Source organism: Nicotiana attenuata, chromosome 12, assembly GCF_001879085.1.
Source record: "Nicotiana attenuata strain UT chromosome 12, NIATTr2, whole genome shotgun sequence".
NCBI lineage: Eukaryota > Viridiplantae > Streptophyta > Magnoliopsida > Solanales > Solanaceae > Nicotiana > Nicotiana attenuata.
Genome location: NC_032000.1, coordinates 11,574,314 through 11,592,423, shown reverse-complemented (window position 1 = coordinate 11,592,423; position 18,110 = coordinate 11,574,314). Strand labels below are relative to the sequence as shown.

Sequence of the window (18,110 nt, the reverse complement as noted above, 5' to 3'; positions counted from 1 at the left end):
GATTCGAGCTCACTTTAATCCCTCAAAAGCATCAAGAGTTGACTCAACTCATCAAAGAAACTCTTTCTATCACATTGCTCGTTGTGGAACCCAAACTCATACTCCTCAACTCTCCATAAGCAGACCTCACTTTTAGATTGTAGCACTCAGAACGAGGATTGTAGAAAACACACTCATCTCTCACAAAGGAAGGTCACAAGTCAGGTTCTAAGTACCATAAGCTTGCCCCTTATGTGAGTCACCACTAATGTAAGCTCACTCAACCCAAGATCATATAGGGCTTTTGCGGGAATGTAATGAAGGCTTTTGGTTCAAGCTAGGATATATTGGTCTATGAAGGTTTCATCTTTCCTTAAGCACTTCATTTGCTTCATTTTGGCTCACATTTTCTTGACTCTTTGAGTCATTTACTTCTTCCTTAGGGGTTAGAGAGACACACCGTCACTCTTTCTTGTTCATGTCAATCCTTTTTTTTTTCTTTCTAGTCTTTCCAAGCCTTTTATTTTTGCTTTTATTGACTCCCTTCATTTCTTCTACATTATTCGCTTTCTTTTTGACTTTTTTGGCTTTTTCTTTCTTTCTTTTTTTTCTTTTTCCTTCCCTTTTCTTCCTTTTTGTACCTTTTATCACTTTTGCATTCCTCGTCTCTCCCGCCAAACTTATGTTTTTTCCTTGTGCTAAGAAAAGATCGGGTGCCAAGAGAGGATCATTTTAGAATGGATAAAGGCTTGTATCATCGTTTTTGAAAGAATAAGGGCTATGGCTCAACGAGGTTGACTAGGGATATCATCATTGGTGGGCTATGGGTGTTTTCAAGTCTCAAGTAGGATCAAGGAGAGCCTATAATCACTTCTCAAGTTGAGCTACACTTAGGATTTCGCCTAGACAAACATTCAAGGCAAGTTCTAGACTCATTGGCACGGGACTTGGACTTGCAAATCAATACCTCACAACACAAGCTATAGGATTGCTAAAGAGACAGAGTCGGGGGCCCACGACAACCTTAGCTAAGATTTGAGCAACGCAAATGGTTCCGAAAAACCACTTGATGATTGTTTAGTCAACACAAGAGTCTCAAGCTCACAACTATCACCATCCTATACATACCAATTTGTTTCTAACCATAAGGTCAAAGGTAAATGTGTTAGGCCCAAGTGAAGCTTTGCTTGAGGCACTATTACTCACTAGCTACTATTTACACCAAAAATGAAAAGAAAACAGACTCGAACCCTTAAGAAGGTTGTCATGCCATCCATCATCGGGAATAGCCACCGGGTTCACACAAACTCCATCTTTGGAAAGAACCATGGAATTAAGAAAACCAAAGGCTTATTGATAACAAAAATTGTAAAATAAGAGGCTACGAACCGAAAAAAGAGGCTACTAAATGAAATAAGAAGCTATGCTATTAAGAAAAGTTGCAAAAGAAGTTATGAAGTAAAATGCGGAAAGTAAACTAAATATATACAATATGGATTTAGACGAATATACATTAGAGGGATGAATGTATACATGAAAAAGTAACTTTATATACATACCGAAATTAAAAAATAACGAAAAGTGAAACAAATGGTAAAGTTATATACATACCAAAAGTGCAAAATAAGCATAAAGGAGAAAAAATAGTATCATCATTACAAACCAACTACCAAATCATCAAAGTAGGACCAACCCCTTAAATGAGAACTAGCATTGTCCTCAATGCTAAATAACCAAAAATAAGATCAAAAAGAGAGGGTTAGAGAGTAAAGAAAACTCCCTATGGGTCCTCTGTCTGCATGGGGTCCTGTGGCTGGGTGCCTGGATCACTTGGCACGGGGTAGTGTGGCTACATGGGGTCCTGTGGCTGGGTGCCTGCGATACCTCCCTCTGGTTCCTCCAGCTGAATCTCCACATCATCAACCTGGGGCATCACTCTCCTCCTCTTGGACACACCCTGAGTCTCCTGCTCCTGAACCTGCTCTGCCTGAGCTGCTGGCACTGGATCCGCCAATAAAAGCTCCAATGGTAAGTCGCCAGCTGACTTCATTTTCTCCACCTCTCCCCTCAATTGCTTCACCGACTCCTTCGAGGCCCGAGTCTTTTTCAGCTTCTTTGTCTGCTCGCTCAGCTTCTGAATTGATTTTCCTTGAACTGCAAGAGCTTCCATGATAAGCGTTTGGTTGTCCATGAGCTTCTTCTGGTTTGCCAGAAGCTCTTTGAGGGACTCCTCCACTGAAGCTGGCACCTGGAGCTGTGCGGGAACTGACTGGGCTGCCACTGAACTGGATAGCACAGACAGCTTAGAAGTTGCTGCCTGCATCCAGTTGTTGATGCTGGAGAGTGTTTGGTTCAACCTGTGAGCAGTCAATGGCTATGCTGAGGAGGATGGCACTGAGGAAGGCATGGAAGTAGATGGTCCGGAGGCAGGATCCGGTATGGCAGTGGGAGGCTGTGAAGTAGTGACTACCACTACTGGCTCTTCAGACTGGCTAGTAGAAGTGGTAGCTTTGCCCTTGGATCCCTTGGATTTGGGGTTGTCTGGACCCTGAAGGCTGTACCATGAGAAGGGTTTCTTGGGCTTCACCTTGATATCGAAATCTCTTTTCTCTACCTCATGATCCTCCAAGTACATGGTGAGGAAGTTTGGAAAGGGGTAAGATCTATCACCCTCGTTGACCACCCTGGTGATCACCCTAGACATGATATTCCCGACATTGATCGAGAACCCCGCCATGATAGCCGCCACTACAATCGCCCAGGAAACCGACATAGTGTTTTTGTGAGTAGTGGGGTCTAGTCTGCTACACACAAAGGTCTCCCAACCCTTTGCCTCAAAGTTCAGGGTGTTCCTAAAGATAGGAACCCCTGCTATCAACCATGCTGGAGTAGTATTCGGGAGAGCCAGAAGTGATTCCAACCACGGGCGAGCTGCCTCATCCATCGCCACCTTCTCTAAGTACAGTGACTCATCTTCATCATTGAATCCCAGGTAATCATTGATTGTCTTCCTATCAGACTTGACCTTCAGGTTCCACACCTTAGTCACTTTTGTGCCCCTTTTGATGTGAGAGGCATTGGCATAGAATTCCTTGACTAAGTGCTCGTTAGCATCCGACAACTTGCTTGTGAAGTAGTCCCATCCCACTCTTTCAGTGAAGTGCTGCTTCACATTGGGGTTGTGAGGCAGAAGATCCCGCTCCATGAACTGGCGCTCATGTATGAGTGATTTTTGAGGCCACCACTCCCTGAATTTGTGATAGGCCATCTCACTAACAAACCTCCGTTGCTAAACCTCCGGGTTTCTTGTTTTCTCCAAGCCTCCAGTATGGGTATCACCCCCTCTCCCGTCATCCGGTACCTCAGCATCTACATCTATGGAGTCCTGTCCAGGTGACAAATTTGTAGGTGAGGTTGAAGCTGAGGACTCACTACTCTCCGCTGAGCCCTCAGACGACTCAGAAGAAGTAGGAGAGGCTGGGGGTGTAGGCTCATCTCTCAGTCTCAATCTACCCGGGAAATCTGGTACATGTGTGGGTACCGAGTCACCCTTTGAGGCCTCCCGGGAGGGAGCATACTCACTCCCCTCTGAGTGGGAAGCAGCTCTATCTGCAGCTCGAATATTTTTCCTAATTTGTCCGATTGATTTTCGTATTGCTGGGGTCAACTTAATTTGTCCTCGCCCCTACCCTGGGAGGACTCTGCTTTCCCCTTTTGTTTCTCACCGCTACCTCTAGATTTAACCATTGTCTGCAAACATAATCAGTGGAAGAGTGTTAGTACTGGTGCTAGAAGAAGTAGTGAAGAAAAGCAGCAGAACAATGTACAGAAAAAAATTGCAGACCGCTGACAGGGGAAAATGAAGCGCGGCCACGGAGGTGTGGGGATCAGACTACCCACCCTCTGAATCTAAGCACTGCTGAGCGCGGAAAAAGGAGCGCGGCCGCGGAGGTTGCACCGCTGTCCGCGGAAAATCAACCGCGCCGCGGACCCTATTTTTGCTTCTCTGAACCTAACTACTGCTGACCTCGAAAAAACTTCCGCGGAAGTCATAAGTGGCCTGAGTCAACCTAGGGTTTCAAATCGTTCATGCTTTTAGCAATATTATCTACATTGCTAACCCCACTAGGTGTTCATCACTAAATCCTAACTATTTTAAGCCTAATTTAATTAATACTAATAAACCCTAGGTCAAAATTAAGAAGAAGAAGAAGAAGAAGAAGAAGAAGAAGAAGAAGAAAACTATCCATTAAAAGAAGAACAAGTACAAAATAAAGGCTAATGAAGGGGTGAAATTACCAGATGTGAAATGAGTGGTGAAAACTGAACTTTGATTGTGTTTGTGCAGATTAGGTCTAACCTAAAAAAAGATCGAAAAGTGTAAAAAGCTTCCTAAGGTTCTATTTATAGAAAACACCCAGGGGCCCACAGAAATCGTGGCCTACCCTACACCACTATAGAGTGGCAAGAGCGGTCGATGCAGCTTTTACCCGAAAGGTCCGGATCGAATCCACAGAGAGCTAAGAAAGGTTTGGAATTGGGTTCCTATCTAATCTAGCAATGTGCGATGTTCTTAATTGCACTTCCAATCATCCTTTGTTTGTTCACTATTCTATTTTAATACTAATGATGCAAGAAAATAAGCTAAGTGTGATATTTTTGTATGGGGTTTTCTTAATTGGTAAAAAGGCACTAGGGATGTGACTTACTCCTAGGTGAGTATCTGACGGGATCCAAAACTTAGAGCAAATTTGTTATAATTGAGATCATGATATAGCCATTGCACGTAACTACTCACTCTATACCTCTCGGTAGTTTGAGTGACTTTGCCTTAATTGGCTTTCTCAAGCCCAATTGGGTGTTCGAACAGTGCAAGCAAAATTGACTCAAGTCGGGTATTACTATCTCTAGGTTTAACCCTTTAATTGGGGCTATCAATTTCTCGAATGAGATTGAATGCACCCCAATTCCTTGTTGGCCTGAATTTCCTAAACTTGGACTCTCTTTCTCAAGAAGAGCCTATGTCAAAAAGGCACAAATTAGTGTTTGCAACCACCAATTTAATATTTAAAGCATAAATCAGACCAAATATCATTCACCCATAAACATTTAGGCCCTAAAATAGAAGACCCATTAAATACCCACACTAGGGTTGAGCCACAACCCTAGCTAATGGGTCTAGCTACTCATAATCAAAGAGAAAATCAAAGATTGAGATGAAATATAAGCCATAAAAAGTAATTACAAGATTAAATCTAAGATTAATTGCTAAAGATGTTCTAAAATTACTCAAAAAGGTAAAAAGAGGCGGTTCACGTGCTCTCCAAACAACAGATGCCCTAAAAATCTGAAAAAGAAGTATTTATACACAGCTAAATTTCCCGGACAAAAATGCCCCTACGGAGGCTCCGCTGACAGCGGAAAATGGACCGCTGCGGCGCTAAGACTACCGCGGCCGCACAAAATCAACCGCGGACCGCGGTCTTCAAATTTTAGCTCCACTTTTGGCTCTCTGAATCTGGCTACCGCTGAGGGCGGTAAATCGACTGCTGCCGCGCTAAAGCTACCGCTGCCGCGCTAAATCACCAAGGGCAGTGGTGACTTTTTAAGCCCAAAACTCACTCTCTGTACTTTGACACCGCTGAGAGCGAAATCATGACCGCCTCAGCGGTGAACTCTCCGCGTCCGCGTTAGTTTCTTCGCTTTCAACGGTCATTTGACTCAGCTTTGACTTGTGCTGGTTTCACTCCTTTTTTAGCTGGTTTTGACTTTCTTGTCTCTTTTTGACCAAACAATGCAAACAAGCACAATAAGTTAGCTTTCGGGAATACTTGTACACACTTTTAATACAAAACTTAAGCAAAAAGGAGCATAAATTAGACTAGGATCCCTAGTTATCAACTTTCTTCTACACACATAGTTCTTTTGTTGTATACTTTATAAGCTTTGCTATGTGAAGAATATCCCAAGAATACTCCCTCATCACTTCTGGGATCAAACTTACCTAGGGAGTCCTTTCCATTGTTGTGCACGAAGCACTTGCATCCGAATTCCTTAAGATGGGATATATTTGTTTTCTCCCTTTAAGTAACTCATAGGGAGTCTTCTCTACAAGAGGTCTAGTCATGCACCTATTAATGATGTAACATGCAGTGTTTACAGCTTCTACCCAGAAGCTATGGGGCAGTTTACTGGAAAGAAGCATAGTTCTAGCCATATCTTCAAGTGTCCTATTCTTTCTTTCAACTACTCCATTTTGTTGTGGAGTCCTAGAAGCAGAAAAATTATGATCTATGCCATGCACATCACAAAATTCAGCAAACTTAGCATTTTCAAATTCAGTTCCATGAACAGACCTAATTGATGCAAGTTGATTACCTAGTTGTTTCTGAGTTTTTCTAACAAAAGAAGTAAACATGTCAAATGCTTCATCTTTAGATGTTAAAAACAATGTCCAAGTAAACCTAGAGTAATCATCAACAAGCACCATCACATATCTTTTACCACCTCTGCTTAGTGTTCTCATTGGACCACAGAGATCCATATGGACCAGTTCCATCGATCTGGTCGTGCTTACCAATTTCTTGAATTTAAAAGAGGATCTTACCTGCTTCCCCCTTGCACACGCATCACAAACTTTGTCTTCCTTAAACTTGATGTTAGGCAGCCCTATCACCAGGTCTTTGGAGACTAATTTGTTGAGGTGACTTAGACTTACATGTCCAAGTCTTTTGTGCCAAAGGAGGGGATCATTGTCCAACAAACTTAAGCAAGTGAGTTCATTTTTTAAAAGAGTGGACATATCTACAATGTATATATTGTTTACTCTTTTCCCTACAAAACAATCTTGTCAGTGGTAAGATTTATCACAAAATATTTGGTAGAGGTGAATGCTACCAAGTTACCTCTGTCACACAGTTGTGATATACTGATTAGGCTGTATTTCAAGCCATCAATCAAATAAACATTCTCAATGGAGTGTGATTTTGTCTTACCTACCTTTCCAACCCCAATGATCTCACCTTTCTTACCATTTCCGAAGGAGACATTACCCCCTTTGAGGTTCTCAAGTGAAAGGAACTGGTTCTTGCTTCCAGTCATATGCTTTGAGCAGCCACTATCCATGTACCATACTTGATGCTCCCTTTCACTTGAACCTGCAAAAGGAAATCAGGGGTTAGTCTTAGGAACCCAAACTAGTTTGGGTCCCTTTTGATAGGCAAAATGGTGAATTAAATTCTTTTTAGCCCATCCTGGCAGCCTATTCTTCCCCTGAACAAATGTTTGTTCTTTTGACTAGCCTTTTCTTTTGCAGTACATTCACTTTTGTAGTGACCAGTCTTACCACAGTGTGTGCAGATTTTGTTCTCAGGAAGTGTGATGTGCTTGCTTTTGGGATCCCACTTAGGTGCAGGGGTCCCATAGGCAAGTCCTCTCTTATTGCTACTATGATGTTCTTGTAGCCATAAAAGTATATCAGAGGACCTATTCCATTTACATGTTCTGTGTAGCTCTTGCTTGACCTTGCTTAGATCTTCCTTTAGGACTCTTATCTGTTCATCTCTTTTGTACAACTCATCCTTCATTTTTCCTAGATTTTCTTCTAAAGTGAGATGTGTGTGATCAATTTTCTTTTTACCTGTTCCTAATTTTAGTATTAAATTTTCAGATCTAAGCTCTAACACAGTGGTGTCAAGTTCAAGAACCCGATTCTTTAACTTAGCATTTTTACTATCACTTTCACTAGCCCTAAGTTCCAGATTCTTGCACTTAGCTCTCAAAATCACACACTCCTTAGACAGTTGTTCCTTTTCATTGTTTATGACCTCAGATTCATCAATAAAATCCAGAAGTAACTCAGATAGATTTTCTTTGGACAAAAACTTAATCTTGTCTTTAAGATGAATTATACTTACCTCAGATTCCTCATCAGATTCTCCAATGGCCATAAGTGCTTGTTCATCTCCATCTTCATCCTCTGAATCTTCATCTAAACTTTCTCCCTAGGCAGCAACCATCGCCTTTGTTTATCCTTTGTTCTTCTTGGGACGAACCTGTTCCTTCTTCCTGTTTCTTCGTTCGGCTCTTTCCCTTTTCCATTCAATTTCCCATCGAGAGCAGTTCTTGATGTGATGATCAGTCTTACTACACTTGTAGCATCCCTCGTTGGTCTGTTTTTCAGGAACCCTTGGTTTGTTGTAGCTTGCACCTCTTGAAGAACCCTTTCCTCTTATTAGATACTTCTTGAAATCCTTTGTGATCATAGCCATTTCATCCTCTTCAAGATCAGCACCTTCAGTGATTCTGAGAGCCAGGCTCTTTTCCTTCTTGGGTGCATCCATCTTCATGGTTTGCCTTCTAAGTTCATAGGCAGTGAGATTTCCAATTAGCTCGTCCACTTAGGTGCATGTCTTGATCTGAATTGCAGTGATTTTGCTTTCCCAAGTGACTGGCAAAACCCTTGTCAAAATCTTCTCAACTTTGTCTTCTTCAAGAATAACCCTTCCAAGAGACTTAAGTTCATTTGTTAGTGTGGTGAAGCTTGTATACATCTCTTGAATGGTTTCTCCTTCCTTCATGGTGAAATTCTCATATTGAGAACACAACAGTGTTCCTCTTGATCTCTTCACTTGAGGAGTTCCTTCGTGAGCCACTTGCAGAGTGTCCCAGATTTCCTTAGCAGTGGTACAACTTTGAATTCTATTGTACTCGTTTGGACCAAGTCCACACACAAGCCATTTCTTGGCCTTAGCATTTTTTTTCCCACTTCCTCAAGTCCTCAGCATTGCAGTCAGCTCTTGTCTTTGGCACGTCCACTCCTTCAGCATTCTTTTTCATGGTAGCCAGGGGACCATCAGTGACAATATCCCATAGCTCATAGTCTTCTCCGATGATGTGATCTCTCATCCTGTTTTTCCACCAGGAGTAGTACTGGCCATCAAGAGTGGAGGCCTAGCAGTGGATTGCCCTTCCCAGTTTTCAAGTGGTGCACTCATCTTGATCTGTTCCTAACGTGTTATCCTCTTCAAGGATAACCCGCTATGATACCAATTGATGTTTTGTATACCAAACAAGAGGAGGGTGATTTGTGTGGTGACCAATTTTTTGCTTAAACTGATTATGGAAGAACCTGGTTCTTCTAAATGTTCCTTAACCAACTATTGCAGAAATAGTAAATGCGAAAAGTAAAGAACACAAATATTTTACGTGGAAAACACCTGGCTCAAAAGGTAAAAAAAATGACGACCTACTTTCCAGTAGGATTTTTCCAAACTCTCCACTAAAATCACTGAGCCAAAAACTGCATTTACAAAAACTCTTTTGTAAACCTAGGACGAACTCTAATCCCGTTGTAGCACACAGCTCCTAACTGTTGCGACAACTTCAAGTTAACTCTAACTTGAAGACTCTGAGTACCTATTACAATTGCCTCTAGATAAAGCTGAAAGGTACAATATGAAAACACCTACTACAATTGAACTAGAATAAAAGACAGACACTTGGAACTGGTTCTTCTATTTGGTTCATGTAGCTTCAGGTTTACACACTTCAATCACACACGAACTGCTTGCAAAATTGCCTTGCTATTTTGCTCTCAATTCACGTTTAACTTCTGCTTATGTGCATTACTTGTAAAAGAGAACAACAATGATATTTATAGAGTTAGTAAATAGAGATTGACTAGAATTCTGATGCTACTCTTCCTTAGTGAAAAAGTTCTAGTTGATTTCAACTTCTAACTTCTTCCCTATCTTGGATAGTTTTCTCTTTGATTAAGTAATCCTTCTCCTTATCATTTATGCAACCTTTTCGATCAGGATCAGAAGATATCACATCCGTCAAGTTAGGTTTATCTCCTTCACGTGCATCCCACATGCTTAAGTCTATCTACATTTGTGTTCCACTGAGATGGACCTGGTTCATGTCTGAGTTCCTTTGTCAGTCTTCAAAACTAACCTTTACTTGGGCCAACACATTCATTAGTATACAATAATATACTAATAATATCGGGATCATTTTTTTAGGGGTGGGTCGTTTAATGGTACGTATTTGGTAGTATGATTTATGAGAATACTTCCCACAATTAATATATGGGATTTAACTGGAGAAACACTCCACTTTTCCTAATACAAGACTATAAAAGTTGGTGAGAAAGGCAAAAAATTCCAATCTACGTAAGGATTCCAACAATACAAGATCTGGACTTGGACAGAATACTAGATTTCAAGTAATGTATAATGTATATCAGTAGTAGTCATGCTGCCACTATATTTATTTATTTTTGTTTGTTAACAAGGAACTCATAGCTGCTACCCTTTGAAGTGAACCTCGCTCATGTGTAATAGTCCGTAAATTACACAAGAGGATAAGCTGTACTAGGCCCGTGCGATGAGCTCGACCAAAAAGGTACACAAGTAGATTTTGAATCCTAGATCTCCCATTTAGGTAGTCCCCTATATATATTATTAGTCAAGAAAAAAATGCAAAATCAGCAATAGTAAGTAGATAGAGACCCTATATATATTATTAGTCAAGATAAAATGCAAAATCAGCAATAGTAAGTAGATAGAGAAACTAACCCTATATATAATTTTAATTTAATGTTTTTATCATAATAATGTCTAGTGTCTTTGATTTTGTTGCACTTTACATTTACGTTAGCCTGAAGCATGGATAAGCTGGGGAGGTTATCAATGTTAAATGATCGTAAAAAACTACTAGTGTAGGTACAACTCTAGAAGAAGCACAAGTGGCCATAAAGTGTGTGTGAAAACAAGCTATATCGTAGGTGTCTTGACCAAATTAAATAAACCTAATTAAGATTATATTATAAGCTCTTCCTCCTAGGTGTAGAGAAAGGGCAGGACAATTATCATAGAGATAAAACTAATCACTTGGCAAGAGTTGGCAATGTTAGTTGCTGGCTTATTAAGTCTCCATTAGGGTTTTCTTTAACTATTCCGTATTTAAAGTTTACGGATTTGACTAATTCAAATTTGTATTAAATAGATCTTTATGTGGGTAAACATTTCTTACCTAAAAATTCTTTATTTTTAGAGTTTGAACTCGAAATCTCTAATTAAATATGAAAAGATTATAATTATCCCATCACACGCCTTCCAATATTGGTGATACTGATGATTTTGTCTCTTCTTGTTTTATTTCTGTCTCCTGAGACGAGGACGTATCGGAAACAGCTTTTCTGCTCCATCGGGATAGGATAAGGTCTGCGTACACACTACCCTCCCCAAAAACCACAGTGAGAGATTTTACTGGGTCGTCGTCGTCGTCGTTGTTGATCTCATTTCATATATTTGCAAATGAACTTTCGAACTTTAAAATCATCACAATAATATTTGAAGTGTAAATACTGTTGTAGAGTCAAATGTAGGTTATATGCAACATGTACCCTCCTTTTCCCATTGTCAGAATCTGAACTCATCATTCTCTGCTGATCACACTTTGCTCAATGTTTTATCTTTTTTAATAATTTACGATTCCACAACGTACAATTAGGATTCGTTTTCATGTTCTAGTTGATAACTTATAAGCCAACATTTGACATGTTATTTGTAGTATGAATCTTTAAATCTATGATCCCACGTCTAAAAATACAATTGTTAGAAGAGATCATCACTAGAAATATTATTACTGCAAAAAATAGCGGTTAGTTTTGGAGCAAGAGAGTGTGTACTTTTTTTTTTTTTGGTAATGAAGATATTTATTACGCCCTGTTTAAGAGTTATTACAATTTGGGATTCTTCTAGGACACAAAGTTCCTAGCTTGTCCAGTTCAAAAGTAGAAACAACAAACGGGGGCGGCGAGAAGTACAACATAGGATTTCCAAAAAAGTTCGAGTTGCTTCCATGTTTTGTCATAGCATCAGCCACTCCATTCGCTTCTCTGAAGACGTGAGTGACCTGAGGCTCTCCTGCTCTAGTAAGCATCCATCTGCAATCAGTAATCAAATTTTGATACGGACCATTATCGTTAGTAAGCATGTTAACTAAGATACTGCAATCTGTTTCAACCACTAATCGCCTAATGTTTTGTTGTATTGCTATTTTTAGACCCAATATAAGGGCGAGGGCTTCCATGTATATGTTAGTAGCGTGGGGATGGACATGTTAAAACCTATAATCCAGTTGCTATCCCAGTCTCTGATAACCCCTCCAATGCCGCCCCTCCTAGGGTTGCCTAAGCTAGATCCATCTATGTTTAATTTAAAAGTTCCCCGATCAGGTGGTTTTCATTTTATGTAGACAGTCGTCCTGGGGTTGGGACTCTGGAAAGATTCTGTTAACAACTTAAATTCCGTTGCACTCTTAATGATGTTTTTTTTTTAGAACAGGGATCTTATTCAAATAATAATAGTAGTGTTCATACAGTCATAATCACCCGATAGGGTATTTACTACTTGGCTATTACAAACCATGTCACGTAGGACATTTTTGTTTTCAAAATGAGCAAGTCTATAGCAAACATCCTTGCTTAGTTTCTTGGTAACATAAGTTATGCCTTCCACATCAGATTGTAGTACTTCATTAACAAAAAGGGGTGGGTAATATAGAATGGTAAGATCCCTGCATTTGACATTACTGAGTGCTTCTCTAGCCATCCTGTGCGCCAGTTTGTTGCCCTCCCTGAAGGTGTGGCTGATTGTTTGAACTTTCAGCTGCATTATTAGCGACCTGCACTCGAAAATGATATCATTAAGAAAAGGCATCTCATTTTTCAAAGAGTTTATAGCATCTGTCGAATCCATTTCGACTTCTATGTTTGATAGACCCTGCATTCTGGCTACATGAAGGCCTTGTTTCAAAGCCAGCAGCTCAGCGTGAACCGGTAAAAAACATGGAACGACTTCCTGGAATCCGACTAACCAGTGTCCATTATTATTTCTAATGACACCACCTATGCCACATAGAGAGTTTTTTAGAATAAAGGAGTCATCCGTATTAAGCTTCAAAGAATTCCCACGTGGCTTGTTCCAGACAACATTAATATCAATAGATTTATGAAAAACTTTTTCATTGTTGGTTAATAGCTTATGCTGCACTGCTTGACTTATAGCATGACTGAGGCTAGGTTTATTGGATAAATCGTTAAAGAGATTATTATTTCTAATAATCCGGATATACCATATAATAAAGGGGAAGAGTTCTGTCCAGTTAATAAGGTCATTTGTTAGAGAGGGGTTATGGTCCCTTACCCTAGTTAACCAGTGCTGGCTAGAGTCAGCAGTGTTGGTGTTTAAACCTAGTTGGAGCCATAAGTTACTGACCGCAAGGCACTCTAAGTAGATATGGTTTATTGATTCCCTCTGGGATTTACCGAATGAACATATTGGATCAATGTTAATGCCTATGTGATTCAGGTGACTCCTAGTGGGCAGCTTATCATGCAGGCATTTCCATAGTAAGAATTTCTGTTTATTTGGACATTTGATATTTCGAATCCACATAAAATCTCCATTGCTGCTCCGAGTGTTCTCAATAACCAAGTAGCAAGACCTAGTAGTAAAAGCCCATTTGTATTTAGAGACCAAATAGGCACATCATAGTTTTTGGTGGATGGAGTAGTGGCCCTTATTCTGTTAATCAAGTTCTCATCTAGAGCTACAGAAAGCTTAGAGAGGTTCCATTTGTTATTTACCCAAATATCCTTAATGGTGAGCATATTCTCCGTTTGTGTCAAGGGTCCAAAGATGCAGTGACGGAGGGAGGGTGTGTTATTAATCCACCTACTATTCCAAACACTAAAATTAGAGCAATAATGAGGAGCCCAAGTAATCCCCTTACTATAAATGTCCCATCCTTTTAAAATACTGGACCAAATGAAGGAAGAGCTTGTAGTAACTTTCTTGTGACCATAAAGAGTAATAATCAAATTTGCCCAAGGTGACCTCGTATTGTTTAGAAGTCTCCAAGCGAGGTTAGTAAGACAAACTAAATTTTTACTTTTTGCCTTTCTAATGCCTAGCCCTCCATCTTTCTTGGGTCTTGTAATAGCATCCCAATTGATGAGGTGTAATTTCTTATCTTTAACACTTGATCCCCAAATAAACTTCCTCTGAATCTTATCAATCGTGCTAAAAGTTTTACTAGGTAACAAAGTATAATGCATAACATGGCTAGGCATAGAGTTCAAGCAGGAGTTTGCTAACACAGTTCGGCCTGCCATGTTCAAGTAATTTGCTTTCCAGGTTCCTAGTCTAGCCACCATATTATTAATCACAAATTGAAAATCCTTAGCTCTAGGCTTTGCATTTGTTATAGGAAAACCTAGGTATTTCCCAAAGACGAAACTTGAACGAATATTAAAAGTATTCTCCAGTTTGGTAACTATGTGAGAAGGACACTTTTTTGAAATAATGATTTTGGACTTAGAATTATTAATAGATTGACCAGATAACTTACAAAAAAGGTCTAAACAAAGTTTAATAGAACCAATGGATTTTTCATCAATTTTGGCCAATAAGGTGAGATCATCAGTATAGAAAAGGTGGGACAATTGTAGATTCCTACTGCCAATTTTAATTGGACTCCAAACTCCTATGTCTACCTTATGGTTTATAAGGCAAGAGAGCATTTCCATACAAAGGATGAAAATATAAGGAGACATTGGATCTCCCTGTCTTATGCCCCTACTAGGTTCAAAGTACGGAGTTCTATTCCCATTCACTAAGATGGGAACTTTTGAAGTAGTAATGCAGTTCATAATAGAGGAGATTTATTTTTGTTAAAGATAAAATTATTTCTGTGAATCCAGATATGCCAAAGGGTAAAGAGAAGGATATCTGCCTTAGATAAGAATCTATTAAAGGAAGATTTATTATGGCAAAGGGGTTTCAGCCAGTTATGCATAGTGAGCTCATTGCGGGGCTGATCCGGGTATTTGTAAGAGCTTCCCAATTGATCCCAAATAGGTTTTGAGTGTCGGCAATTAAAGAACATATGTTCCATGTCTTCTTCTTCGTTTTGGCAAATATTGCAAATGCTAGAGTTAATGATTTTCTATTATGCAATATTTTGGAGGTGGGTATTCTGTTATGGACAACTGTCCATAAGAAGGACTTGATTTTGCTTAAGGTATCCAATAAGTAAAATTAGTAACATTTAAACACTACAATAAAAGTATTACTCCCTCATGAAAAAGAATAATGTTGTTTCTTCATTAATCTGTTTAATAAAAGAATGACACACATTTACTTGCAAACAATTTAACTAGAACTTTTACTTCAAATTTAATAATAAATTTTCTAGCCACATAAAAAATATAATATATTTAATTATAATCAATTTAAAAATCTTATCGACACATAAAAGGTTGAGACATATTCAAGATCTTAAATTTAAATTTTTTTACTTTTTGAAACCTTTATGTCCAACAAACTAAGCCATGTAAATTGAAATTCGAGATAGTCTAAATTATAGTACTACTAAATATCTATAGTTTATATAACTACTAGTATAAAGTAGTGACACTAGTAAATAAGAAAATTTTATTTTGTGTCTCATATAACTTACACTAGTTATATGAAATATTTTTTTTGTCTCATATGTTTGTGATCCCGGATTTTTATGGACTCATAAGTATAAGATTGGGTTCATAAATTTATAAAATAAAAAGGAGTCTCGCACAACTAATATCAATTGTGTGAGACACAATAAAACATATCTAGTAAATATCGTAGACCTAAAGTGAGGTACACATCACTAGGCAAGTAAATAAAGCTAGGGTAGGCTATAAAGTACAAGATAGCTAAAAGAAACAAACAAATAAACAAGTACTCCAAAAAAGATACTAGAAAAAACAAACAAAAGGAGAAGTTCCACTGTTTTATTTTCTTTTTATTTTTGTAATATATTTTCTATTCAATATTCGGTTACCATAGGATTAATCTGGATTAAATTTCACTTTCCTACCAAAATAATGTTAAAATAGCACGGTCTAGCCAGTTTTCGGACTGGTCATTTAAAAATGGCCAGCATTTGCCAAGTCATTGAAAAATAGCTACTATTTTGCTGCAACAGAGATCGGTCCAGCATAATATACTGGAGTTCGGTGCACCTGTGTATGAACTTCCAGCATATTATGCTGGACCGATATACTTTGTTGGCTCCAGTATACTATACTAGAGTTCCAGTATACTTTACTGGAATATTTTCCGGATTTTGAATAATGTTTTCTTTCAGATTTAGCTTTACATAAAAAATGGCTAAATTTCGATGATTTTTGAAATTGTGGCTATTTTTGAATGACCACTTGTAAATCTGGTTATTTTTTAATTTCTCCCAACAATAATTTTATTTCCGTAACTTAGAATTCGAAGCTCTAGTTAAGTGTTGACGGATACTAATCACTCTCTCAAAATATTCTATGATCACTCTTCATTTCTTTTACTTCGTTACGGTTAGAGTGAGGTCTTGGAAAAACAGTAAAGTTATTTTCGCGAGATTTATAGATCACAAGTTTGAGTTGTGAAACAATAACAATAATAATAATAACAAAAAATCCAATATAATTTCACATAAGATTTGGGAAGATTAGTGTGTACGCAGACCTTACCCCTACTCTGTAGAGATAGAGAGATTGTTTCCAAATTCTAATAGACCCTCGGCTTAGTGAGTTCGAGCTGTGAAAGTAACCATTAAATGCTTGCATTAGGATAGACTGTATACATCACATCCCTATGGATGTAGCCCTTCCCCGGGCCCTGCATGAAAGGAGCAATGATGGTCACATGTTTGAGCCGTGGAAGCAACCACTAATAATTGCATTAAGATAGACAATTTATATTATATTTTTTGATATGTGGTTCTTCCTCGGATCCTACGTAAATGTAAAAATATTTTATGCATCGAGCTGCCTTTTTTTACTACATACTCTAAGAGTCTGTTTGGAAAACCACCAGGTAATTGGAATTCATGTAATTACTAGGGTAGTAATTACACAGCCTAGTAATTACACAGTTGTATAATTACGGCGACCTGTTTGTTTGTCATAGTGTAGTTACAAGTTTACTGTTTGGTTGCACAAGTATAATTACACGGTTAGATTAAGTTTTAAATGAAGTAATTATCAAAATTTAAAAGTTAATATAATAAATATGTGCCTATAAATTTTTATAAATATAAATGATATTATATTTGGTATTTAAGATTTATATTTTTTCGTGAATATAGATTAATTAGTAATCATATATATATATATATATATATATATATATATATATATTATAAATAATAATATCTAGTTTAGATACTTACAAAACCTAAAAACATACGTTTTGTAAAATCATCATAGAATTCATGTTTGATAAAATAAATTAATATTTATAAATATAATTTCATAACATTATTCAAATGTTTGACAAAACTAGTTTATCAATTCTAACTAAAAAAAAATGAACAACATCCAATGTGAGTCAATACTACAATAACAAGTAAATTGGAATCATGAATATAACACAATTTCAAAATCCCAAAAAAAAAAAAAAATAGTTTAACATATGTCAAATTCCAACATAATAATAGTAAATTCCACTACAACTTAAGATTAGGAAACATAATAAGTTTATAATCACATTCAACTACGAAATTTCACTTTAATTGCATCACTCAGTATATACCAAGTTTGCTAATGACTCATTATTTCTAATATTAGGAGGTGTAATTTCAAAAAATAGAATAATAAAATAAAATGTAAGCAATTACATGAAATAACAAGAAGTAAAAGTAGAGAAATAAATTATAAATAATGTACAAAATAAAATATATTTTAAAATTTCAAAAGAAATAAAAAAGTATAGAAATAAAAAGTTATAAAGAAAATAAATTAAATTAAAACAAAAAGGAAATAAAACTAAAATGCAACCTTGTAATTACACAATGTAATTACCACAAATTCTCACTCCCTCCTTGAGAATTGAATAGTGTAATTACACCCTCCATTTACAACCAATTTTATTCTGATCAAATAATTATTTGATCAAACAAATATACCAAATTGTGTTATTACACCCAAATCCAATTTCTAGACGGCTTTCCAAACAGCCTCCTAATGTTTTCTTAGAATACTTATTTGATTACCAGTAGCAGAGGCGGTGGTTAATCATTCAAAGAGC

The 18,110-nt window shown here is 37.8% G+C and overlaps 1 protein-coding gene across 1 annotated transcript; it reads right to left on the bottom strand.

The window, feature by feature from the left end:
- On the bottom strand, positions 11,716-12,078 carry LOC109235880. The gene has a single exon (XM_019402128.1). It carries the CDS (start codon positions 12,076-12,078, stop codon positions 11,716-11,718), a length of 363 nt encoding a protein of 120 aa, XP_019257673.1.